The sequence below is a fragment of the Corvus hawaiiensis genome, chromosome 26, assembly GCF_020740725.1.
Source record: "Corvus hawaiiensis isolate bCorHaw1 chromosome 26, bCorHaw1.pri.cur, whole genome shotgun sequence".
Taxonomy (NCBI): Eukaryota; Metazoa; Chordata; class Aves; order Passeriformes; family Corvidae; genus Corvus; species Corvus hawaiiensis.
This window is the reverse complement of record NC_063238.1, coordinates 1,856,106-1,883,171: the sequence shown is the minus strand read 5'-3', so window position 1 is coordinate 1,883,171 and position 27,066 is coordinate 1,856,106. Positions and strand designations below refer to the sequence as shown.

At 41.2% G+C, this 27,066-nt stretch overlaps 1 protein-coding gene across 4 annotated transcripts in view; it reads right to left on the bottom strand.

Moving 5' to 3' along the window:
- Window positions 1-27,066, bottom strand: part of MAPRE2 (microtubule associated protein RP/EB family member 2) — a 98,738-nt gene that overhangs the window by 25,673 nt on the left and 45,999 nt on the right. For 3 of the 4 annotated variants that reach the window (XM_048287071.1, XM_048287069.1, XM_048287070.1), the window contains one exon: window positions 11,774-11,901. The exons of the other annotated variant lie outside the window; for it this stretch is intronic. In XM_048287071.1, the coding sequence (XP_048143028.1) occupies window positions 11,774-11,894 (121 nt within the window). In that variant the 5' untranslated portion in view covers window positions 11,895-11,901. The remainder of the gene's footprint in view (window positions 1-11,773; window positions 11,902-27,066) is intronic. 4 annotated transcript variants of the gene reach the window in all.

Sequence of the window (27,066 nt, the reverse complement as noted above, 5' to 3'; positions counted from 1 at the left end):
TCCAAGGCAATCACTTGAGATTAAATCCATGATTTAAAAAAAAAATTAATTGCAAGGCTCCAGCTTCTTAAAACATATTAGTCAGTTCCCACCCCTCTGCAATGAACATCTTTACTAATTTTCATTTCCTGAGAAAAGCATTTAAATAAGCAGACTCTAGCATAGTCCACCCATAGCTTTCAAAGCTGGGCTGACATCTTTAGTTCCCACTCAAACAGTAAGCTTCCTAAGTTCAACTTTGAGAGCTCTCTGAACTTAGAGGGTAGGGGTGTGTGTGTAACTAATCCAGCACAAAGGAGGAAGTATATGGAAAAATTTCTAACCAGCATCCTGAGGAGAGCTAATAGAGACAGCATTTCTTGTATGCAGGGAGCTTCCTCCTACAGCATCATGCCATTGACATTTGCAAAGCCTTTACTGTTGACACAATCAAGTGTTTAGAAATAAAGGATGAAAATGTTTGAGGAAATCAGAGGAAAAGCAATTTTCTTTCTTCTTCAGATGAGTTTTCTATAAAATGCTCTATACTCAGCAAAGATTCAGTGAGGTCCACAGAGGGCTGTGGAGGGTGCAGCCCCTGTGCTTGAGCATCAGGGCAGGGAAGTGATTGCCCGATTACCCCTGACAAGTTCAATTTCACTTCCACAAAAAAGACTGTTGTGCTTTTTGTGCAGATCAGTTTTGACAAAGAAGTGTCCAGATCTCACCTAACAGTTCAGCCAAGTATCAACAACGATTTTTTAATCACAAATATTTCTGAGTGTTCACAGAGAAACCAAATTAACAAAGCAGACACCTGGCTTGCCCAGTTTTACAGGAGAGTCAACAATAACTTGAACTTTAAGTCATTTTTCTCCATGGGTATGCATATGTTTTGACAGGACCAATTTTATGCATGAGATAGTTCTCATTCTCTGTATCCAGTCAGCCATCATACGAAGGGTTACCGAAATTGTAACTTCCCAAAGAGAAGCAGAGTTTAAGAGTAGGGTCCAAAAATGCTGTCTAAAATACCAACACAAACTTTACTGAGGGACTTACCAAGATCCAGCTTTAGTGCTGAAAACCACTGCCATTTAAAAAACCAGTCTGTTCACATTGCCTAGCTTTGTGCAGAAAATGGTTAATATAAAATCTCATTTTCCAAGGACACCTTGTGATTAGCTGTTTGCAATGGTCTTGATATGATTAGGAATCAAAGTAAAATATTCCCTAAAGGAAAAGGAGCCTTCTGGCAAGTTACAAGCATCAGATGACAAATTTGCATTGTCTTACAGAAAACTTTATAAACACAATTATTTATTCAAAACACATCCTTAGCAAGAGAACTTGTAAATACATGGCAATGGAAAAATTACATTGCAGTTAAAAGCATGGATACAGATAATGCATAGGTTGAGTACACTTATTACTGTTTAATTTAATGCAAAAAGATTTTTATGCAATCATTTAATGTTATAAATTGAATTTGTTCCTAACTCTGTCCTTTCATCCTCCCCATACACCAATTCTAAGCTGTACTCTGATATCGAAGTAATTGCCTGGAGGCTCTAAAAATGCATTGCACAACCTTTCATCTAGATCCTTTTAGAAAACTAGAAGCCCAAAGTGTTCACATGAGATTTTTCTTCTTCTGCTGGTAATGCAAATTCCTTCTGCATGCCTTTAGATAGTCTCTCTCCAGTTAGGGTATTTCCGTGTGTTTCTCCCCGGACTGCTGGCAGTTGTTTCTGTGCCTTTGCCAGCCAGGAGGTGGTCCTGGGTCTGCACAACACTCGAGGGCAGAAAACACTGGACTGCATCCACATGGCAGCACGGACCTGTTCTCTGACACAACACTGGAGCGGCTGCTGGGCCGTCTCCCCAACAGGAGGATTTTATTACACTGGCAAATACAGTTCATTAAAATACTCCTTCCTGAAGAGCAGAGGCAACGCACAAACATGGACTGAACTAAACACTGAACTACAAAGAGAGGAAATTCCTCCCGACTCCGAACAGCCAGAGACCTGCCTACCACAGGAACAGGAGAAAGTAAAAATATCATTACAGTCAGCTGAGACTGCCTGATTTTGGACATTGAGGTTATGTACGTATTTAATATTATACAGACGTTTATTTATAATTCAAAATTTTACCCCCTAAAGCTTGTAGCTGTCAGATTACATTTAAATGGGAAACACCAGTGCAACAGAATGAGGACACTACTGTCTATGCTGCCCATGGCTGAGATTTCCTGGAGGCAGCAGAAAGAAGAGCCCTACTTAAGTGATGTGAGACTGCAGTGCCTTTATCTTCCAGCTGCAGCATATCCATGTGGCCCTCTGCACATGGGACAGCACTTTAGGCCTCTGCAATGTACTGAACAATTGATGTCTCAATGTAGGGGCATGAGAAAGGAATCTTTTTAAGGGAATACAAAGAACACGACAGTAGGGATAAAGACATTATGGCTTGTGACATACCTCTTGCCTAATTTACACAAACAAAAGAATTTTTATGCTACTGTATTTTATTCGGTATTAGAAAACTTCCCTACATTTTCTGGAGGGAAAAAAAATTAAAAGAAACCCCAACAATCCTCCCCCTCCAAAACCCAACCCGAAAGACCCCCAAACCTATATCTTATCAAATGTGTACAGAGAAGTTGAAAACACACTACCAGAATAGCTCTTACAATAAATCTATCTCTCTGACCAAAAAACTTTTATATGCATAAACATGCACATACACACACAAGAAGAAATAATTTGACATCTACTCAAATGAAAGATGAAAAGTACAGCTGGTGGCACTGCAGAAGAGGGATCAATGCTAAAAACCTCTAATCCTTTATTAGCTAACAAGCAATTTAGAATCGCTGGCTAAATGTCCTCCTGTGTTTTGATCTAGACTATTGATGCAGCCATTAGCTACAGAAGATACTCACAGGCCTGGCTCTGAAACAAGCCTGCAAACGTGGCTGTGCCGAAATCACCCCCAGGAGTTGCTATTTTTAGCCCCACCAGTGAGCAGAAAGAGCCCAGCAGCATGAGGGCTTTGCAGGTGTTTCCTGGGCATCCCAGGCTTGGGGCAGGGCAGGCAGCAAGTGGAGGGAGGGCATTGCATCCACCAGGCTGGGCAAGCAGCTGCCACGGGAGGGGAAGGGATGCCAGGGCAGGATTCAGATACAAACGAACAAACTCAGAATTGAAAAGGTGGTTATTTAAAGCTGTTACAATTCAAGAATTTTGCCACATGCAGTGGTAAAGCTGAAAATTACTACCAAATCTATAAAAGCTGAATGTCTTACAAAATTTGCAGAGTTGAAGATAATCTTTCAGTAGCCCCTTGCAGTAAGCAATGCTGAACTAATTTTAGCTTTTGTCCTGTATGCTTCCTTCCCTGCTTCTATGTTTCTTTCTGACACTGTCCATGCTGACTTAGTCTGCTGTGAAACATATGCACTCTGCATCATTAGAGATTTTCAGTTTTTCTCCTCTCCTTCACCATCTGGAGGCTGATGAATCCACAAATGCAAAGAAGTATTTTCTTGATTATCAGAAATACTTCTGCTCCTGACTATTTAAATCAAAAGGAAATTAAAGGAGGCGACAATGAAGACAAGAGAATCCTGTTTGCAACAAGTTTTTACCACTCAGTCAACTTCCTGGATTTCAGACTAGAGATCTGAAACCAAGATTAGACCCTTGGTTTTATTTAGCATTGATGTTTATATATTTAAATTAAAAGGAAAACTTTATCTGCAAACTAACTGCTTTTAATATACTATAGTTAGAATTTATTATGCTAATAAAATATTTAGTAGAAACACTATAAGCTCAGGTACTGCCAATATGAGTGTGCCCGACACAATTTAAGTCAATCCTCGACATCTAATGTCAAAAGACTCCCTCGTGGCTCCTCCCTGAATCCCTGCAGTGTGTGGGAGCAAGATCCCAGAAAACCATATAAAACCACACCAGCCAATATGGAAAACAAAGGACCCATGAAAAGATAGGGCCTTTCTGGGGCAGGGGTGGGGCTGATTTCTTTTAATTCTGAAACCCAAACCACAGCAAATAGAGCCAAGTTCTACACTAGAAATTTGGTATACATGTTTAGTATTAATTTTGTTCTAAAATTGCACAAATCAAGTTTAAACCTTTTAACCAGTCCCAGATTTTTAACCAGATTTTCACACACTCAGTTTTTGAAAAATTCCATTTGGGAAAAGGGCTGACTGCCTTTTTCTGTAACAAAATTAGTTTGTTTGCTTTAATGAAGTATTTTTCAGATAATACAAAAACACATATCCAGTCATGTTAGATACAAACTCCTTCAAACTATTCATTCTCTCCAAAGCTGCAACCACCTGATCATGCATTTGGGAAATACAGGATGATTTGTGTATGAATTAGTCATCAGTACTTCAGTTCACTATGGTTGCTAACGCTGATGGAAGGCTGCACACACCCCGTATTTCTGTTGCTGGGACGACAACAACAATGAAAAAAGAGCAGTGACTCGAAAGGAGCACGTGTGACTTAATAGTTTTGATAAGAAAGGGAGAGAAAAACCCACAAGCGCCAGCAATCATTGTTTACAGTATAGCAGCACTTAGGGCTGGTCTTTTACCTCAGGCTTTCTAGGACTGCTTCCTTGGCAGTGATGTTTAGGTAAGCACACAGCAGTAGGTCTTCAACTTGGATACCAGAGTATAGATTTTCATTTAGATTTCAAATATGGGTGTTCTGTTATGCCACTCAAAGGTTTTTTTAAAAACTGGGCAATGAAGCTGGTGAAGGGTCTGGAGAACAAGTCTTAGGAGAAGCAGCTGCTGGAGCTGGGGTTATTTAGCCTGGAGAAAATGAGGCTTGCGGGGGAACCTTCTCACTATCTATAACTACCTGAAAGGAGGCTGTAGCCAGGTGGGGGCCAGTTTCTTCTCCCAAGCAACAAGCCATAGAACAAAAGCAAACAGCCTCAAGATGTGCCAGGGGAGGTTTAGATTGGGTATTAAAAAAAATTTCTTCACAGAAAGGGTTGTCAAGCACTGGAACAGGCTCCCCAGGGAAGCGGCAGAGTCACCATCCCTTGGATGTATTTAAAAGTCGTGTAGATGTGGCTCTTAGTCACATGGTTTAGTGGTGGACTTGGCAGTTGGACTCCATGATCTTTAAAGTTTTTTCCAACATAAATCATTCTATGATTCCCTGTCTGTGAGCATAATGCTGTGTTACATACAGCCACATGTTTAAGAAACAGAACACTTTATATTGAGTGCTCCACTGGAGAGACCACGGTCTTCAAATTCCTCTTCCTTTCCAGCAGCACCTATATGACCTAGTATATAGGTCAACACCATTCTATTTCTCCAGTTAACACACACACACTCCCTGTGCCTTCACTCTTATTTAAGAAGTTTCAGCCCATTTCCCAGTGAGTGTTCAAGAACACATCAATTTACCACCTACTTAGTTGTAGAGAAGCAAGCTTTTATGGGGCTGTGCATCACTGAAGCCACTCTGGCCTAGCTTCACCCTTCCCAGCAACAGTCCTAGGAGGCCACTTAAAAAGCCCTAGAACCGACGCAGATTAGAGCGCAGCCCTGCCCTCTTGCTCACAGTTGCATGAGCACAGCTGCCTCGAAGAGGGCAGGGTGAGTGCCTGCATACAGATAGGAGCTCGCAAAAGCAGTGCTGTCCCCACAGGACACAGCCTACAAGAACTGTGTACCTCCTACCAGCCTTACCAACAGCCCCTGAGATAACGTGCACCTAAAGGACATCTGCTTCCAAAAGTCCTGTTCCACAGAGGTAGGGCATGCGTGTGATGTAATCCACAGTATCCCCATACCATCTTAAATAATGGATATTGGAGGTAGGTTTCCCCTGTGTTCACTTGTTTTCTCTTTTTCTTAAATATGTAAATCATTAAGCTGCTCATAAATTATACACAGCAGTGTTTTTAACACTTAAATTTTTGGCAATAATTTATTTTGGAATTCGTTAATTTTTAAACAGGAAGATCAGAACAATTTCAGAAAACACAGTTCCCATTTAAGTTAAAATAGCTGCGTAACTCATCATGCCTAAAAAAAGTACCACACAAAATCTAACAACCTCTTTAAACCAGGGGGAAATCAAGCAACTGACTGCAAATGAGTGCTATTGAGTAATTAAATAATTATTTTTAAAAAGCAAAAACTTGTTCAAGTTCTATTCCTCCTGAATTTTTAATGAGTGACATTTAAAAAAAATAAATTATTGGCTGGGAATCTCACAATACTGCTTTGCAAGCTTCCCCAGAAAGTTTTGGAAATGATTTAAATTCAATCATTAACATTCATTGTATCCCTCTAATCCTAAATATCATATGGAAGACATTAGAGAGTCATTGACACTGAGTATACTCTGTGTTGCATGACCTCAGGACAACATGCCAGTTCCTTGAAACATGCCTCGGTTACAGAGTGCAAATGGGATCAAGCCATGTTTTAATCATGTTCCCAAGTTGCGCTAGAGACCCAGCCTTTGCAAGGCTGCAAACGGGGAACAAACCAAAACCACCAACGTGGAAACACGCTTTGGCTTCTCAGGCACGCTGGGATGTAGAGGAGTGCTGGCAACAGGGTCCTGTAATGCAGATTATAGTAATCCGCACGTAGGAGGTTATGGGTTAATATAGGCATTGAGCAAAATACACCTTCTGAGACATGAAAACACAAATCCTGTGCAGCTAACCCACAGAACAAACCGCGTTTGTGTGTATATTTACACGACTGACTTTCAAAAAAAATAGTCCTGTTCACCATTTCTCTGTCTGGCCAATACCCTTCTTCTCCAGCCCCCCTCAATCGTGCCTCTCATATGGTGGAGAGAAGAGGAGCCGGCTCCCATGGAGCACTGCTCAGGAGGCAGCATGCTTGGCACGCGCTCCCAGCTGCTGCCCAGAGGCTGAGGGGCTGTAGACACGATGGCTGCCTTGAAAACAGGCACTGCCCTGCCGAGGGGCTGGCATGCAGTACCCAGTCCCTGGAAGCAGAACACCATGGACACCCTCCACAAGCCAGGAACGACCCTCCTCCCTCACACAGCACCAGTCGCAAGGCACAACAGCCCACAGATGCTGCAGTGAAGCTCTCCCCCAAATCCCAAGCCAGAGAGGCAACACAGTCAAAGAAAGAATGACATCTGCCCTACTGTCACACTGCCTGCTTTCCTATGACACCAGGGCGGCAGAGTGCCAACAAAAAGTATATATAAAGGGACTACATATTTCCACAGGACGAACACCAACTGAGATATGGTACCAGCGACAGCAGTCACCACATGAGAAACTCCCTGTGGCAGCACCCAGGGCATCTGCAGAGAAAGCATCACAGTCTAAAATTTAAAAATGCCAAACCACATGCTTTCTTTATAATACGGCCATTTATTAAAAGCAAGGAAAAAAACAACCCTGCATTCAACCCTTGATCCTTGCATACAAATCCTCAAAGACAGAAGGTCTGTATGCACTGGGGGCCAGACAATTTGCAAGTTTATAATTCTACTGAGAATTTTCAAATGCACGGAGTGGGGAGACTCTGTATCTCCTTAATCTCATAGGATCACAGAAGTATAGCTAAGACAAAAATTGTACCTTGCTCCAGGCCACATTTGCCTTTCTATCCATTTACCATTTCCTTGACATTATATAGCTTGTACACATTGTGTTGTTTCTTTTTAATTCATATGCAAGCCCTCTAGCTCCTGCCTGACTCTTATTTTGAATATACTCTCATGTAACACTCTTAACAGTCATGAAAAGCCCTGTAACACATATACTTGGTATTCCTTAGAGAAGAAAAACAGCCTTAGTAAAGAAAATTCAGTTACAAGCTGCTTAGTCAGAATTCTTTCTAAGAAGCCACCATGTATTCCTTAAAAAAAATAGCATGACTCCTAGGAAACAACTAGTGTCATACTTCATATGAAACTCCTATCCCCCAAACCTATGTGTTTTGCAGATGGGATCCTATGACATTACAATTTCTCCATTATATATTCTCTATTATAATTCATTGATGTATCAAATTAAATGCCCTCTCTAATGCCAATCTAAAGGGAATGCACTATGCCTTCTATTAAAACCATGGTTTATAAATTTCATGCTCAGGTTAAACAACTTTGCAGGAAATCAAACCCAGAGTCCAAAAACTGACAATATGACGTGTCTAAAGCAAAGAGAATTGTATTGCTTTGAGATGCCTGGAGAGATTTTCCCTGTTTAGTTGTCAAAACTAAATTACCAGAGGAGCTGCAGACTAAATTTAGACTCTCTAGGGCTGCACCCATCCATAACCTGGCTTTCTTGGCACATCACTACCACAGCAGGCATTCAGAAAGCTCAGGGGACACTGCACTTTGCTCGGCCTACTTAGCAGAGACAAAAACCACATCTAAGACTCCCAAAGAATACAAATACTTTATGACTAAGCCAGCCTCTTCCTTTGCTGCTCCTCATCCTAGCAGCTCTGTTCCTGTAAGTGGAAATTGAGAAACAGGCTGGTATTGCTACAGCCTGTGTATCACCAAAGCTACTTCTCCCCAGCAATGAGGAAAAGAAGGTCTGATTGCTTTTTCTGTCGTTGTAACTACTGTCACATTAAGCTTCAGATATGCTCTGAATAAAGCCTTCAGTAAAGGCAGAATGTCACATTATTCCTTCTTGCTTAAGCTGTGAATGTCAAAAATTATTGCTAGGTTGGCTGCAGAATGTGAGCACCCATGAGGTCTCACAGCCAGGTGCTGAACAGAAGCACATGCCATATCTAGGTTGCTCCTACCTCCTAAAAGTAACTCCTTCAAGCTTTTAATTCAGATATAGCATCCCCCCCACTTTCCCTCTCCCACTTTTTTGGCCCGGCACTTAGCTTTTTCTAGCATTTTGATAGCTCCTTATTAACAAAAATGAACAAGAACTGAATAGTCATAAAACAGCATGACTAATCTTAATGCTTTTTTTTAAAAAAGAAGAAAATGTCCATACAATTTTACAGTAGGTTATAAAACTTCAGTTACAGCAGCTCTGCAGATCCCTGTTAATGCTGTGAAATGCTTCATAGCTGTAAAGAGTTTCCCACATATTCCTTCCCTTTGAAGTCCCGGAGAAATGCTTGTATTTTATGGAAACGAACATTAATCTGCATGAAAGCTGCCAATGGTTCAAGGAACATCCGCCAAAGAATGCCAGAATGAATGAGTTAGGCTGGCTGTTCTCAAACTGCAGTCCATACCATGCTTCCTGGTGCTCTGCCTGCTAGCTGGCTCATCATTTGTTCTACTGTTCCCTTAGTTTCTCTCTTGAAAGCTACGCTAGAAATAGGCTAAATAAAATACATGTACATGAAATAAATTGCTTTGCATTTACACAGGGTACTATATGAAATGCAGAAAGATTCCCAAAGCTGCTTGTCCATCTGTCTTCAATCGCTACACACGGATGCCTTGCACGTGAGAAATGCACTGCACAGTCCCAAACGGGAAGGACCTATTAAGACTAAGATTACTGTGCTCTAGTGTCTGCAATAATCTCTCAGTGTTTTGGTTCATCAGTTCAGAGAGTAAAGTCCTGCGTAACACTAACACAGGAAGTACCATGCTAGAATGCTTCTTTAGATAAGGAACTACTACAGCCCCTTCTGGATTGCAATGCATATGAATGTAAAAACAGCAATGTGTAAGCATCAAGACTACCAAACCAAGTGGGGAAATTCAAATTAACAGCTTTCACCCGTAAAGACAAGAATGTAGAAGCATCAGGTAACAATAACAATTAACACAATCCAGGAAATTCTAAAGGAAGAAAAGATTTAATTTTATACAGAATGGAGTAAGAGCTGTAATGAGACAAGCCTTTTTCAGTTCTTCCCTTGTGGCGTGTCCCAAAAACCTCACTGTAGGTCACAGAAAAAGTTGTGTAAGAAGCTGTGTGATGAAATGGGACAGTGGATTTGTGACAGCTCCCATGCTTTTCCCCTCCTTGCCCCACCCAGCTGAAGTCTCTCTATCTGATCTTCTTACATAACTTTAACTCATTTTATTCTGCTTAGTCAATATTTTCTTAGATCACTTCTCCCCTATTTTCAGAAAGGGTTTTGGTGAAGTTTTTTATGTCTTAGTTGGTTTTTTGTTTGGGTGGGTTATTTTTGTAAGCCCACACACATTTAACTTGATTGAGAATTCACTTTAAAAGCTTCCTTTCAACTATTTATAAGCATTTAAATAGCTACACAGGAACAAGTCAATAACTTGTCTACTATGCTTCCTGTTTCAAACAATAGCAAACTTTGGGTATTTTGGGAGCAAAAGTCTATTTTCTTCTATGTTTCTATCTCCTTCAGTGTGTGCACACATGTATCTATCTCTATCTATCTATAGCTACTCCCTGGGTGAATACTGTCCTTACTTACTCCAAAATAAAATACTTAGGCTAACTTCCCGACATATAAATATAACAACAGCTAAAGACAACATTTCAAGTTAAAGTTTGGTAACAGCTAAAGAGATTATTTCCCATGGTTGATGTCTTTAGTTGTTCAGTTTATATCATTTGCTTACATGCATCCTAACCTGCACTTTTTCAACCTCAATTTTACAGTTGTGCAAGGCTGCAAACATGCAACCCTACTTCTGCAGCTGAGACTTGTTTTTTTTTTAATTCTGAAGAATAGGCTACAAGACTATCAACCTCAAAGGATTATCTATACCTTCCAGGGAATATCTCCAAGACAGAAAATTTACCCAGAACAGTAGGTAAAATCAAATATATGAATATAAGACCTCATTTATGCATTTCATCTGAACCATGAAACAGCTGAAATCTGGTCATGTGGTTCCTCTTCCATGTACTTTGAGCACTGTCTTCATAAGATAAGATAGTATCTTCATAAAATATTCCCAGCACGTTAGTTGAAGTAGCAATCTAAGTTAGATCTCCTCCACCACAAACATCTTCACATTTAAAAATCACAGTAGGAAATCAGAAAGAAATCATTCCCCAGGGGCATGTATATTCACAGTGAAACATCAGCCTTTTTCTGTGTCATTTCTAGCCATCATCTAGTTACAGACCCTGTTGTTTAACACCTATCTTCTAGCTGCCACTCTGATTAACCAAAATGTCTGAAATATTCCAACTAATACCCTTTCTTCAGGGCTCATTACCAAATATACTTAAAACAATAACTCAGTTAGATTTAAAGAGAAACAGGCAGATTTTGACAAAGTTCTGAAGCCCTCACAGCAGCTAAAGGCTCGTTTCCTCAAATCCATGTTTTTTCTTCAGTCACACCTGTGCTTTTCTCCTGTAAACATCAGCAGGGATTTGAGAAACCTCATTAGGAAGGAAAAGGAGCTGGAGAATTTTGTTCATCTGGGGTGCTGGTTCTCTATTTGTCTCTTTTTCAGTTATGTCCACTCTCCATTTGAAAAGATACCACCCCAGTGGCTTTAAAACACTAAAACTTATCACTGTATTCTTTGCTTGCTTAGCCAACCTTTTTATTACTTCTATGTATCTCCTGCTACATTTGTCCCATTCGCCTCTGCCTTTGTTATGCTTTCCCAAGGTACTTTATCTTCCCGTGATTAACACAAACGCAAAAATGCTTCCTGTGCACATACATTTGTCTCTCCTTTCAGAGCAACTGGTTTATGTCAAAGTTAAAAGTTATCTATTTTCAACAAATCAGACTTTTAAAGTGGTTTTAAAATAAACATTTGTAGAGCATACTGTGCTTTCTTACCTGAACAGAGTTGTTCAACTTTTGTGTAGTTTAAAGCTAATATATCATTAACCCATGCAATGATGTCATGTCTGCTCATAGTCTCCTGGGTTATAGAGGTAGAGTACACGTTGACCGCCATTCCCCAACTAGGAAAAAAAGAGAGACAAAAATATTTTTGACATTTTGATAATTGCTTTCTGAATACAGTGAATATATGCTTCATGCTCAAAACAGGGAAAGAAAAGGTGCAACACTCACAACCCTCTCTTATTTGTTGAAAAAGGAGGCTTAATTTTTATTCTTTGATGATACATAACCTCCTCAACGTCCTCTTGGAATCTATGAACATATTTCTCTGGCTGTCACTGTGACCTTAAAGAACATACAAACCTATGGTACTCTGCTTCATGCCAATAAGGTAGAAAAAAAAACCAGCATCAGACATAGCCTAAAGATACATAGACAGGATCAGAGACCAAAGATTTTGTTACATTGTGCTGCACCAATACAGTGATCTGACATCTGTCATTTTTTTGCCACTGCAGGATGATCAGGCTCCCTAAATCAACATTTAATTTGAGATAACTTCTAAATGAGGATGTAGCTGTTCTACTTACTGAAATACTGATTTCTTACTGGGACAGAGCCCTTTTGGATCATTAATTCAGTTCCTAACAGTCACAGAGTGAATATCAGATAATCTCTGTTATCAATTTACCAACCTCTATCATGAAGGTAACTGAGATTTGCACCCCCAACTGTCCAGCTGGAAAGCTGCCGTGGAGCCTGATTCTCCTAAAACATTAGGAGCATTTCTTCTCAGCTTAAACCCATTTGTTCTTCTGCCAGCATTTTCCTCCAGCCCTAATGGCTTTTTCTTCCCCAGAGCAGATTTCCTAATGCGTTAGGGACAGCACTCAGTGTCTGTTCCAATGCCCAGGTAGTCTAGATCAAACAAATCAGTGTGAGTCTCCTATATCAAGTTAAGACATTCAGTGACTGATCATGCCAGCAGTCCTCTTTGAACAGACAGTTTCAAGCACTGTTCAGACAACATTTCACTGAGACCTTGGTAAATGCCACTCTGTCCCTAGTTTTCACAGCTACATCACCTCAGATAGATTCTTCTAGCTAGCAAAGGTCCCTTCCTGGAAGTCAGTAACTCATGCTAGCTTTTATCATGTTCCTAGGTACATAGACTAGGAACACGTACTACTGAACTTTGCTTCCTGTTATCCTACCCGAGTCCCATCTTTCTGTTGCAAGATGTTGCAAAGAGGAAAGATGAGCACACTCAAGTTTATCTCATCAGTAGTTTCAAAGAGCAGAATCGAGTTCATGAAGAGAGTAAGTAATGTTCCCATGAGTAATGGACTTCAGAAAGTCCACTAGAAGCAATTCAAGTATGAGGTGTCTCAGAAACGACCAAAGAGTCAAAGCTGAACGATTATTCTTGGAAAGAATAATATGCTTGGTTTGCTGGGGACTGCACACCTTTGTCTCTAGTGGCACCCTGTAGCTAACACTTATCTGTCTAACTTTGGTGCCAGTCCTGCCGTCTCAGCTTTGGACCTCAACTTTCTCAGTCAAAGCAAGAGAGCAGGATCTTCTCTGTAGGATCCAAAGTCTGTGTGGACTATTTCCAATGAGAATTTGCAGAGATGTAACCCTTTGAAGCCTGACAGATAATTCTGCAGGGAACACAAAGACTGCAGATTAACTCCACCCACAGTTAGGTGTGCTAACTAGGTGGGGCAACCTAGGTAAAATGTGTGGAAAAGCCCGCCAGCACAAAACTTGACTTGGTAACATATGAGTGTATAAGCACACAACACAGAGAATACATTTAAATACAAGATTACAAAGTTCATAATACAGGTCACTTTCTAGGAAGCAAATCTCACAAACAGAAGGTTGTTGAAGTTGTTCCCACCTGCTGACATTACGATGCAAGACATAAAATCCACAAATTTGCTTTATGGGGAATTAAAGAAAAAAAAGAGAGAGAAAATAGGGTTGAAGAACTCATGCTCCAGTAGTCACACAACCAGTGCCAGAAATTCATTCGGAACCAGGCTGCCTCCCTACCTCTTTCTGTACAGGCAGCTCTGGAGCACACAAGAAACCAGCCTGTGACAGCTCAGTCTGCCCTGCTCTTCCTGTGGGCTCACATGCAGCACAGCCAGTTGTGTGAACACAGCCCTGTATTCACTGTAAGAGTTAGCAAAGGTCGCTTTCTTGGCACGCACTAAGTGCTTGGATTGAACCAAGCGCTAGGAACAAAGTTTTAGAAACAGGGAGTGCCCTTTTACTCTTAAAACTACACCATAATGGCTAAGCATAAAAGCTTAGCTTCAACATCAGGATGGAAGGCAGTGAGCAGGCAAACAACACCTTTGGTACCAATGGCATCTGAAGTTTGAAACGCATCATTTTTACTTTATTATTTTTAGCCTTTTTATATAGATGAGAAACTAATAGAAGGATACCACCACTGTCACTATTAAACTAACATGTTAGATATTGTCTGTAAAATCAGTTGAAATAACAGCTTAATAATGAATTAAACATTCACTTAGAATTAAGAATAGTGAGCTCAATAATAAACCAACAGTTCAATGCAGAAGAGTCCACTGAATTCTAAAGCAACTAAAGATACTTAGATGATAACATGTAAAATAAAGTTACTCTGATATGTAGTTGTCCCTACTTCAAGAAAATTTTAATTGGCCTCTGAGGCCAGGCAGAGCTCAGAACAACCATCAGCTACCGCTAGTGAAAAGGGAAAGTTCACTTTGTTAAAAAGATCAAGAAAATACACACACACAGAAAGGAAGCAGAACTTCCCTCATCATCTTTTTCCACAAAGAACTGCAGAGAGAAATATCCATCTTTCTGCAACCCACAGGGGAGCAAACAACTTCCTCTGCTGCAGTGCATGGGGTGGGGAACTCCACTGCAGGAAACTGTGAGTAAATGAATAACCTTGAGTTTTACAATGCTACCCTGAAGGATAATACAACTTATGCTGCATCTGTAAATGAGTTATTATGGTCTATGGGTCAAACAAAAGTTCAGACTATTTATTAGAGACAAGTTCAAACTATTTGTTGGACACAACGGCTTCAGATTTGTACACAAGTATGCACAAGGGTGTATGAGTACAACTGTAAACAAAGTCAAGCAAAATTAATCAGAATTTCTGTTAAAAAACTCAGTAACATGCCCCTGCCATTCATTCTTAAGTGTTTTGTTGACATACATGTGAATATTCCACAGCTGCCTCTCTTGAAAGAGTTCACTCTGTCTTTGCATCTCTTGTTCCCCATCCTCCTACTGGTTATGTCCTAAATAAACTCAGCTGGGAAAGGTTTCCTTTACAGTAAGCATGTTCTAATTTGGTGCTCAGATACACACATATCCTGTTTGCCACACAGAGAGACCTTGAACAAAACAAAAAAGAAGGAAAAAAAAAAGAACAAGCAGGTGTAGGTAGCACAGCTACCATGCTCAGCAACAGTCAAGAACCTCTGTGCTCAACATCTACAGCTGGGCTGGGGTTTTCTGCAGGACTTAGTTCCCCAAGTGCTGAAGTACTTTGAAAAATGTGATCCATCTTCAAAACACATTAATAAACATGAGTAAGGCAATGCAAGAGAACAGTTGGACAGGTGGAGACACACAGGCCATACTTGGAACAGCCAAGTAGCTAACAACTTCATTTTATGTCCTAACATATTGCTTCTTTCCAATACCATTATTTACATTTTCAACTTTCAGGCTTTCACTTGTTTAGACTGAAGGCTCTGAATCATAGGATTGCAATGAGGCTTACACAAGCCTGAAAACCAGTATCTACCTGGATTCCATAGAGGTGCCTGGTGGTGCTATAGTAACTGAAAGCAGACTGAAGATAGCACATCATACCTCCCACTTCAGAGGGCACAGGGGGAGAGTAAAAACTTCTGGCTGTTACAGCACTGCCTAACCACAAAGGACTCTCCCTTGTGTACATCAAGCCCTAGGAAAGTCTTCACATATTAGTCTAGGCCATTTCAGAAAAACACTTCACACATGCACAACTACACACCACAGACATGAGTTCAGAGGATCAGACAGGTGCTGAAAATCCTGTACATGCTTAAGCAGTTTCCCCAGCTAGAAATATACTGGCTCAGCACGTCTGACGGTAAACATTACACCCAAAAGCCTACTGATTTTTTAAGGCATTATATGCAGCATTGAACATTGAGATATTGGGTATTTTCCACTGCTCTTGCTACAGATAACTGCAGCTGTTACAAGGTGCTATCCAGCTGTTCCTAAGGACAGTTTTGCAAGAAGCACATTTACTTTATTTTTCCAGGGATAAACTAACGGTTGTTGACAGCAGAAGCTGTATCACAACAAACCAGTAATAATGACAAGCCTAGAAGGATTACAGTGAGGAAACTATTTGTAGTGTAAGAACTTGCCATCACCTCTGAACCCACAAGGCCTTCACATTTTCGCAGAATAGGCAAGGTTGGAAGGGACCACTGAAGGTCATCCAGTCCAACTTCCCTGCTCAAGCAGGGCCACCCAGAGCACATTAGGACTGTGTCCAGATGTTTGTTTTTGATTCTCTCTAGAGAAGGAGACTCCACAACTTCTCTGGGGAACCCGTTCCAGTGCTCAGTCACCCTCACAGTGAAGAATTTCTTCCTCATGTCCAGGTGGAACATCCTGTGTTCCAGTTTCTGCCTGCTGCCTCTCATTTAGTACAAATAGACATATTCGTACTAAATAGTAGTACAAAGAGACAAGTAGATACTAAGTTTTTAAATGCAGTGGAAAGTCTGTGTGACAGTACAGAGGAGCCTTCTTGGAAGCTGACACCTGATAAGATACTGCCAGTAAAACAAAAGATTTCACACCAAAAATTACTAAAGCAGAAGATAACAGCAGAAAGGCTAAGATCAAGCCGAGTGAGACTGCTGCAGCTGCTGGTGAAAAGGCTTTGTAGATTAAAGCTACTGCAAAAACAAAAAAATCCCCACAGGAGAAACCTGCCATATTCAGTAGCTAAATCCCTGTACAAAGAAAAGTCATCCTTTTATATCATCCTGAAATGACAACTGATTTGCAGCTGGACCTTGCCTGTTTCTTTAAGGCTCACTGCACACAGCCTTAGCCACAGTCATTAGAGGCCAGTTATGCTCGAGGTTGTCTTTACTGAAAAGAGTCCTGCGGATGGAAAATCAACACAAAAAGCTCCTATGCAGTGCTGACAACACTGTTCATACTCTCCCTTTTGACTTATGCTGTACTTCTGCAGCAAATACCATGGCATCAGTGTTGCAACTGCAGTGGTATTTGTAGCAAGCAACATAAAGGCTCTATCTAGCCAGAAACTGAATCAGATACAAGATTAATCACAATGAGGCATTGCCATGGGAAAAAAAAAAGAAAAGAATAAAAGAATCCTGTGATTATAACACTGTGAGAAATTAATGTTTTAAAATGCTGAATGTCAAATCTCTTTTGCACTGTTCCCATGTTACTAAATAGCCCTGAAATGTTAAAAATATTTTTATTATCTGTGTACCTCACCAACTTCTGAATGCCATTTTACATTTATCACACGGATCTGACTTGACCTAAAATGATTTGTGAAGTACTCTACAGAGTCTAGACGAAACTGAGGCAATCCATGTACATTTTATGGCTTGAATATTGCAGGATTATCATTTAACACAGCCAACAGCATATTTTTTATTGTTCTCATTGCACTTCCCTGTTTAAATGAAAGTGAAATGAGAGTAATAGAGATGTATTCGGACTGGATTAGGGAATTTTCTCTTTTGAATTAGAGGCTTCCTGCCAACGCTGGGATGTTCTGACCTACATAAATGTTTATGACAGCTCTAAAGGACTGGTTTAGACCCAAATCTGAGTATCTTTTCTAAAGACTCCTGGCAATTCTGGTTAATGCTACACGTGACTTTAGAAAACCTAACACCCCCCAAAAGCTTATTGTCTAAGGCAGAAAAATACTAGTTCTTTTTCAGACATTCAGTTCCCTCAAATGTGGAAAACACAACCAGAAGTATTCAAATAATATACACAACTTGAGCCAAAACCTCTGATATAACTAATAACTAGCAATAACTAGCCTAATAACTAGCACTGCATTACACTGTCTACTGCATAGCTTTTAGAAATACTTAGAAATTTATTCACTAACCAGTTATGAAATTGGGGTAGTTCACAAAAATGAAAATAACAGTTTCAAATTCCAAGACAATTATTTAGTGTTTCAAAGATTTCAGGGCACCTAAAGGTCCACCTGAGGAGGACAAGCCACGTTCACTGACTCACTTGCATCTGCCAGTCGTATTTGCATATCGTAAGCAAGACTTTATTTCTCCAATTATGTTCTCACTCCTGCTGCCACTGAAACTGTACACCAATGTCATGTCTCTACAGTAACACAATTCCTTTTTTTTTTTCACGCTTCACCTTTGCCTTCAAAAGTACAATGCAACAGTAACACCTAACTACAAAATATCTTCATTTTGGCTGAAGGTATTTGCATGCTCTGAAAGGCTCCTGATCAATTTATATGAGGAAACAAATCCTAATTAAAAAAAAAAAAAAAAAAGCATTCTTGACAAAGGACAGAAGTTCAAGAAAGGCAGACATCAATAGCTTACACAAAATGGAAGCAATTCAGAGCTTCTGGCCACCACCATTTCCACATAGGTATATTCACTGCAGTAAGAAATGAACCACAGCAGTGCACAGCACCCTCAAACCACACCTTAGAGCAATTGAACAAAGTTGTAGTAATGTTTTGTGTTGAACAGACAGGCACTAGTTAACATGGGGTAAGGACACGCACATTTCAGTATAAAAAGAATGTTATTACAAATTAAGAAGGCATTTTATTAATGATGAACAACAAGAAACCTTTGAAGTTGGCTGAATGAGAGGAACCTAACTGTGGCAAGGCTGCAATGCTAAAAAACTTCACTGCTTTTACTTACAGTTATTACCCTCCCCCTGCCAAGGCTTTCAACTCTAAGATCTTAAGCTTGAATTGCTGCTCTGATGCCCTGAAGGAAGACATTCAACGTGTCAAATTTTCACAATAGACACTGGCAACTAGTCTACCTTTCACAATAGACAAGGGGATTGTGAAGGGGGGAAAAAGAAGCTGATTCAAAGCAAAATAATTCTCAGACTTATAATTCTCAAGTCAATTAAAAACACCTACATTTTAGGAAACAGAAGATGCCTATGATCATTTTGTAACGAGAAAACCTCTAGAAAGCTGATGAAGAAACCATCATTTAATCTTCTGTTAAACGAAGTCTCGAATTCACCCAGACACAAACAGGAACTTCAATTCCCCTTTTTTTCTTTTTTTTTTTTTTTCCATTAGGGATAACAACAGATTACCAAGCAAACATGGAGACATTGATGAAGGATTTCCAAGAGATTAAAAACGTGCCATAAAGCAAGGTAACATCAGCGCTGAGCACTGAAGAAAGGATGCCTAGAGAGGCAGCCCATGTAAGCAAACCTTAGCTCCTAGCTCAAGTTCTGCAAATAACAGGGGAACCTCCTATTATTTTGCTCCCACGAGTTGATGGATGAGTAGTTTCACTTTCAGAGAGGAGATTTCCAAGTTCTTTAGCAAATGCAGATTTACTGGAAAATGAAAACAGCAGTGGAGGAGAGCTTGTCCCCAAATTGTCCCCAAATCCACTGACCCCTGGAGTTCACAGCGCAGCCTGTGAACTTCCAGGCAAAACATCGTGGACACAGCCACCCACCTGCGTCTACACCAAGGAATACCTGCCCGTGATTAGGAAGGGACAAGCACAGTCAGAAGCCCTGACTGAGAAAGGCCAGCAGAGCTGGGCACGGGGGCTGCAGGGCACCGAGGCACTGTGTCAGAGGCAGAACGCAGCAGGACAGCAGCCACGCTGCAGCCCAGCGGCAGCTCTGCCAGCCCGGCTGCTCCCGGCTCCTGCCATTTCCGCCTTTTAAGTCCAGAAAAAGCTGCGGGCAGGCTTGGGAGTTTCAGCAGGGATGAGATCCAACTAGAGACAGATGAAGTCACCAAATGAATTTAGTTTTAACCTATCCGTGGTTGCGCTGCCCCCCCCTCCTCCTCTCCGGCATGTATACATTCCGAGGTGAAAGGCTAAAGTAACACGCTGATTTACTCCAAGCATAACCTAATGGCAAATGAGATTTTGTAATACTATACAGCCCTCCTGAAGGGGGAGGCCTGAGCAGCCTCCAAGTGCCTCACAACCCCGCAGAGCCAGGCAAGAGAGGCAGTGACTCAGCAGGAGACAGGCACTGAGCATCCATGGGTTTCAGAAGAGGACAAGTCTGGGTAGAAGGGAAACCAGGAGGATAGAGCTGCCGTTTCCTAACAAGAGATTGCAGTATACTTAAAATACCCTGGCTGTCCAAGGCAGGCGAAGCTAAGGAGGAGAGCACTCCCAAGGGAAACCCCTTGCACTAGCTAAGGAGGGACTGCAATACAGCTTTCCCACTCACAAATGATGCACTATGGGACGGAGCACAAGGGCTTTGTCATGCATCAACTCTTCTCTCTCCTACATCAAAAACAAGTGTAGATACACACTGATTAATGCATTTCAACATTTATTCTAACCTTAATATACATATATGTTAGAATCACAGGATATAATGTGTTGGGAGGTGCCCACCAAGGATCATCAAGTCCAACTCTCTGTTCCTGCAGAGAACAAGGCCCTTTTTAAGTGGCTTTCTAAGGCCACCTTCACTTTGACTGTTCCTGGAGTGGTACCAAGTAAGGGTCAAGAAACAGCACAGCAACCACTCACGCAAGTATCCCAGGACCCACGGGCAAAGGTGTCAGAGCACAGCCTGCACGACAGAGCTGCTGAGATACCAGCCAGGCAGCCAGCCCCACTCCACCCCTGAACAAGTCATCCTGGCAGAAAGGTGATGGCACTGATCAGGGGTATAAGGCAACACTTATTTTAAGCCCTGAAGTTGTAAACAAGCATGTGACAACAGATGAAGCAACGGGCAACCATGCTAGCTGCTTTCACTGGTGCATCACTCTCTAAAACACAGCTGTGTATTTTTGCAACGAAAGTATTAAGCTTTAGTACGGTTGCCCAGGGTTCCCAGTGCTATCACAGCTCTGCTACCATTTGGGGAAAAGCAAAAGCACCAGGCTTTCTGCTGGGAATGCAGGACCGTGCTCCAGACAACATCTGTGATGATAACCAGCTGAAAGTCCCCTGCAGCACTGCCTCTGCAGACCACTGCACCAACACACTGCAGAGCTTTTTACTATGCTCTGAGGCCAACCTCTCTCCCTCTTCTCCCTCAACCACTGGTGAAAGCTAGACTAAAAATGATAATGATGATAATAATAAATCTTGGAGTTCTGACATCTCCAGTGTTGTTGATACAGGCACAAATAAATATCCAAGTCTTTGGCTTATTACAAACTCCCTACAAACCATTTTTAATATTATCCAGACTTCAAGTGTTAAGACTACCAGCCACAACACTTAATTTCGGGTTTGGATACCAAAGTAACTTGATCTCTTCCCTTGTTCTCATGAGTTAATACCATAACAGACAAAGAAGCACTCTTAAATTATTCTGGTGCTCAACATACTACCAGTAAATCACCTATCTTAAGAATTAATCCTACCAAGTACTATCTAGAACAGGGCTGAACTTCCAAGTGCAATTGCTTAACTGCTAAATTAATTTTGGAGCAACTAAAACTAGAATTCACTAATCCTTCATGAAGTAAATTGCCCTGTAGGAACATTCTAGCTCAACCATCTGTGATTTATGTAACATATTATTCTTGCTGTGTGCCAGTAACCACAGACTGATTTTACCATTGTTGCAGTACCAACACAATTGGTGAGTCTACCAGCATCATCTAAAGCTTCCCCAAAACCTTTTTTTTCAACCATGTTGGTCTTTGAAGGTCTGTGAAATTGGCCTTTTCAGACAGATTTTAACTTTTAGCATCTTCTGCCTATCTAAAGGGGGAAATCCCCAAAGCTTTGTTTTCTAAATAATGTTCTTTAGATGGTGCTCACTGGTTTGATGCAACTGTGATTGTAGAAGCTGAATTAGTTACAACAGTCTTTATGTACAAGCCCCAGTAAAGCTGTGCACCTTAAGCTAAGAGACGCATAGATGTACTGTTTAATAGGATTTGGCCTCCTTTCATGGAATATCTTGAGGTCAATTCCTAACGTGTATTGCTTCCAGCTGGAAAACAGTGACATTACCAAGTGCAACTCTCACAATAAACAAGGAAGAAAAAAGTTTATTGCTTGAATTGCCTTCAACTACATGTAAGTGCAGTTAGGAAGGTAATCTGGGCTCAGTGTGAATATTTAGTTCCTGCAACCCTCTCAGTGTTGCTGCAGGCCATGCGACAAGACAGTTTTGCACCACTCCCTGTAAAAAGCACATCAAACTAAGCGGACATCTGACACAGCTTAAGAACTATGCTCATCGTTAAAGCATTTTCTGCAGATTCAACTTATCAATAATGCTAATATTTTCTGCATGAAAAAAGTTAAAATTCCTTAAAAGCAGAGCAAGCAATTTATCAGCTATTAGCTTCAAGACATAATCTTTAATTGCAATGTACATAATTAATTTTATGACACAGCAAAACTACCCCTTTGCTCTGCTGTGTCTTACAAACTTTTGATCAGCCCTAGATACTAAACTGCAGAAGTTGTTCCCAGCGATTTAGAGAATGCAATATGAAATTATATGAATATGAATTAATATACTGCAGCTGCAGCAGTACAGCTTTTGCAAGAATTAAACTAGAAAACATTTGATATTGATGAAGTCATACTGAGACTGCATACACATATTTTTCTTTTCCATTTGAAATCTTTGATGGCAAGGCTGATTTCACCTCCATGGCAGTAAAAAAGTTGCCAGATGATATTCCTTTCATCTTTAAAGCACGTGATTTTTTTACTTTGTTTTTTAAGTCACGAGCTGTTTATGTTTATTAGAGTTACAGAATGGGATCATAAAGTGACTCAGGTCGGCAGGGAACTCCAGAGAGACCTGCTCCAGCTTCCCAGTCACTGCAGAGACAGCAAGAGAAGGCTGCCGGTGATCCCATCTTGTCTCAGTTTCAAGACCCTCCCAGGACAGATATTCCACAGCCCCTCTGGGTAACTTCTGGTGTTTGACTGTCCCTACCACGTACACATTCCTCCCAATATCTAAAGTACTTTGTACTGCTGCAGCTGCTGACTGCCATTGCCTCTCATCCTTTCCCCATGCACCTCAGAAGAACCTGGCTCCATCTTCTTCACACACAGTCTCCCACTAGACAGATAAGACTGCAGTGAGATCTTCCCCTCTCCTGAGATGGCTCCTATCCAGACTGACCAAACACAGGTCACAAGCTCCAGCCCCCTGAGCATCCTGCCACACTCACTTCAGTATGTCACTGTTTCTCTCAAAGTGGAGAGGGTCAGGCTCAGACAAGGTATGTGAGATGTGGTCTCAGAAGCACCAGAGGGGAAAAATCACTTCCCTGGAGCTGCTGGCTACATGCCTGCCAATGCAGCCCAGCATGGGCTTGGCCTTCTTCCCTGCAAGAGCACACTGCTGACTCATGTTCATCTTGTTCACCAGCACCACCAGGTCCACACTGTGTAACCCTTCAGGAACAACTGTGCACAATGTGGTAGTGGAAAAAAACACCTCACCATATTAAAAATAGAGCTGCTTGAGAGACAAGGCAGTTCTACAGCATCCCTGCTGCTGTGGAACTCATTCCACACTTGGGAACCACAGATTATAAACGTGCACTAGAGAGCCAAACCTCTGCAGACAGAAATACGCAGAATAACAAAATGGTTTGGGTTGGAAGAGACCTTAAAGATCATATAGTTCCAGCTCCTCAGCCTTGGGCAGGAACACCTTCCATTAGACCAGGCTGCTCAAAGTCCCATGCAACCAAGTCCCAAACATTTCCAGAAACGGGGCATCCACAACTTCTCTGAGCAACATGTTTCAGTGTGTCACCACCCCACAGTAAAGAATTTCTTCTTAATACCTAATCTAAACATACTCTCAGTTTGAAGCAATTGCCCCTTATCTTATCACTGCATACCCTTGTAAAAAGTCCCTCTCCAGCTCTCTTGCAGGCCCCCTGTAGGTACCGGAAGGTTGTTCTAAGGTCTCCCAGGAGCCTTCTCTTCTCCAGGCTGAGTAACCCCAGGTCTCTCAGCCTGTCTTCATTGCAGATATATTAAATGAAATAAAAAAGCAAAAAGAGAATATTCCTTATGCCTCCTTGAATCTGCCAACTAGCACAACACAAATGTGTTGACTGAAAACAGTGTTTTCAGACCCTGATTCAGAATCTACCTCATGTATAACTCTGAAACATTATTATGGGCAAGCAGTGATATGGACCCCAAACAATTCAATTCAGTAAAATATAACGAACACCATTCTGCATAACAAGGTTTCCAACAGAATGACTAATTACAACTGAATGCTGTCCTTTGGGGAAAATGTATCCCTTCTATCCAACCAATTACCACTGCTTCCCTGCTCTCAGCACTCCTACACACCATGGTCTTTCTGTATACACAAGCTCCCGTGGGACTTCCATATCACTGGGTTATGTGTTCCACTTCCATACAAACAATTACTCATAGATTCTATAGTTATTTTAACAAGCTATGATTTGTGTAACACTGAATCCATAAGCAAAACAAATGAGTATTCTACTTCAAATATTTCAGTGCTTCCTATTCCTGATATTACTGGACTAGCTCCATAGAGATTAACCTTAAGAAGCGAAGCATAACAACTGTGTAAGATTTGCCTAAAATGAATTTTCATTCCCCCAAAATTGTTTAATACATACTGCCAGCGAGCCCTTCTGAGCATCAACACTGCATTCCAGAGTGACAGGAAAGAATTTGCATTCATGTGCATCTCTGAATAATTACAGCTGCTTGGGTAGGAATTCTGTATGGTACTAAGGAGCCCTGCTCTAGGGGGAAAATTCACTTGAGTTGCTCCTAAAAGATAAAACTGAAGTGCACAGATCTCACTAAGGGCTCCACTGAGGTCCGTCTCACGATTCCAAATTGCCAAGAAACATAATATTGAAAATTAAGCCTCCGAAACAAAACAATGCAAGATGGTCATACACAAGGCCAGAAGATCAACAGTACAACGTGCATGGCATATTTCTCTCCAGGCAGAATAATTTGGCACAGTTGTAGGATTTCCTACGGAAGCTACATCCTTAAGTCTTGATTCACTGATGAATGTTTACACTTCCTGTTTGGATAGCATAGCAAAAAACCACATTTAACACAAAAGCACCCTTCACTAATCATGGGGCTCCATGGGAAACAAGAAATTATTTCAGAGTGGCTAAACTGAGACATTTAATGGGTGTGCTTTCAGAATACAGAGCCTTCTCTACAAAACACTTAATAACTTAGTATACCACTAGAAAACTAGACAAACTTTTGTCAAAATATCGCAGGCAAGGTTTCAATTTTGAATGAAATACTTCATAGCACAAAGACAGTAGATTTGTACTAAAAATAAAAAAACCCCACTCTTTTTAAACCCCAACAGTTAAAGGCATGTTTAGTAAACTTTTATAGCTGATATTCCCTTTTCCGTCCCACCTAATTGTAATGAAACAATATGAAGAAGATGCTTTATCGGTGAGTCAGGCAGCAGAGATCTGAGCAAGATCCAAACAGCTACGCAGCGCACAGCTAACACCATCCACAGAAGAAACACGGATGTTTTCCATTTACATTCCCTAGCACTGATCCTGGAAGTGAGCGATCAGTGCTGCTAGCTGGAGGCCAGGATTCAGGGAGTGAGGAGGATGCAAGCAGCCAAACGCTGTCCCGGTGCAGCGCGAGTCTCGCGGCTGCTGCCACCGCGCTACAGCCTTCGTGCCATCCCACTCGGTGGTTGGCGTGATTGAGAACAGATGTGGCGAGACCACTCGTTTTCAATTATCAAAGGCTGAAAGTTGCACTTCCAAAATGAAAAGCTGGCACACTATTCATCTGCTTCCTTACCAAGCCTTTGCTATAATTAGCTTTGGGCATAAGGAAGGAGAGACTGTCAAATTAAACTAACCTCCCCACTAAACCCCAAAACCTCTGAAGATATTTTTAAAGAGTCACACATTCAAATGCCAAGGCTTGAAATGTAGACCTACCACACATTTTCTTTTCTTACTGCCTCCCAAAACAAGTTTTATATCACAAAAGGTTAGTCCAGGTATGTCCCCTGGAATAACATTCCTGTGGTCCAGATGAGATAACTGCACCTCCCTCAAACGAGCCAAAGAAATAGCTTTAATCAAGGTCTCTTGCTGCACAGCCCCACCTCCAAATCACCTTTCTTTCACAATACAGCACATTTTTCAGCGCCTGTTTTCCAGGAAGACTAGATTGAAGACACTAGGCAGAAGCCAAAATGTGTGTTTCTGAAAGTGCCAGCATCAGGTTCAGTTCTCGTGTGTGCCAAACTTGCTCCTTTTTCTTTTAATATGCCAAAAACACATTGCTGTTGCTATGCAGCTCAACAAGGTAGTTTAAAAAAAACCACATCACACAACAAAAACCAGAACGCAGCCTCCCACCTACAGGATGTTTCTGAAACCCACGGAGGCTGGGTGCAAATTAGGCGTTCTCAGACCTTTCTGGTGAGAGCACTTGGGTGTAAGCTGAGAAGTTCGTGCTGTCTGAAAATTACCTCTATTTCCTTACACAAACTGGGCTGTCTGTGCAGTGTTTTCTCTCCTCTCTCCCCACTCCCCAAAAAGCTACCTCCGTCTTAGCCCCTGATTTAAACAAATAACCCCAACCGCCAAAACACTATGAAGGTATTTCCGTCAAGGAAGATCTAAATCCAGTTCAACAGAGATACCCCAATAATGCAGGCAGGGACTATCTAGGTTTCAAATTACTCATGCAGTATTGAGCAGAGTCATCCTCCTACCCCTCAGAGACATTTACATGCTCTCACATGTGATTCCAAGTTATCTTCAGACAGTTTCACCCTTTGCTTTTTGAGAGCTGGACCTGCCCAGCAGAAGATACTCACCGAAACAGCTCTCTCTAGGCAGAGTACTCCCTAATCAGAAAACAAGATTAAAGAAGAACAGCAGTGGCAGCAATAGGAAGACAGCTTTATGAAAGTGAAAGAAGAGAAAATAGAGGGTACCTAAGCTGACAGGAACCAAAGAA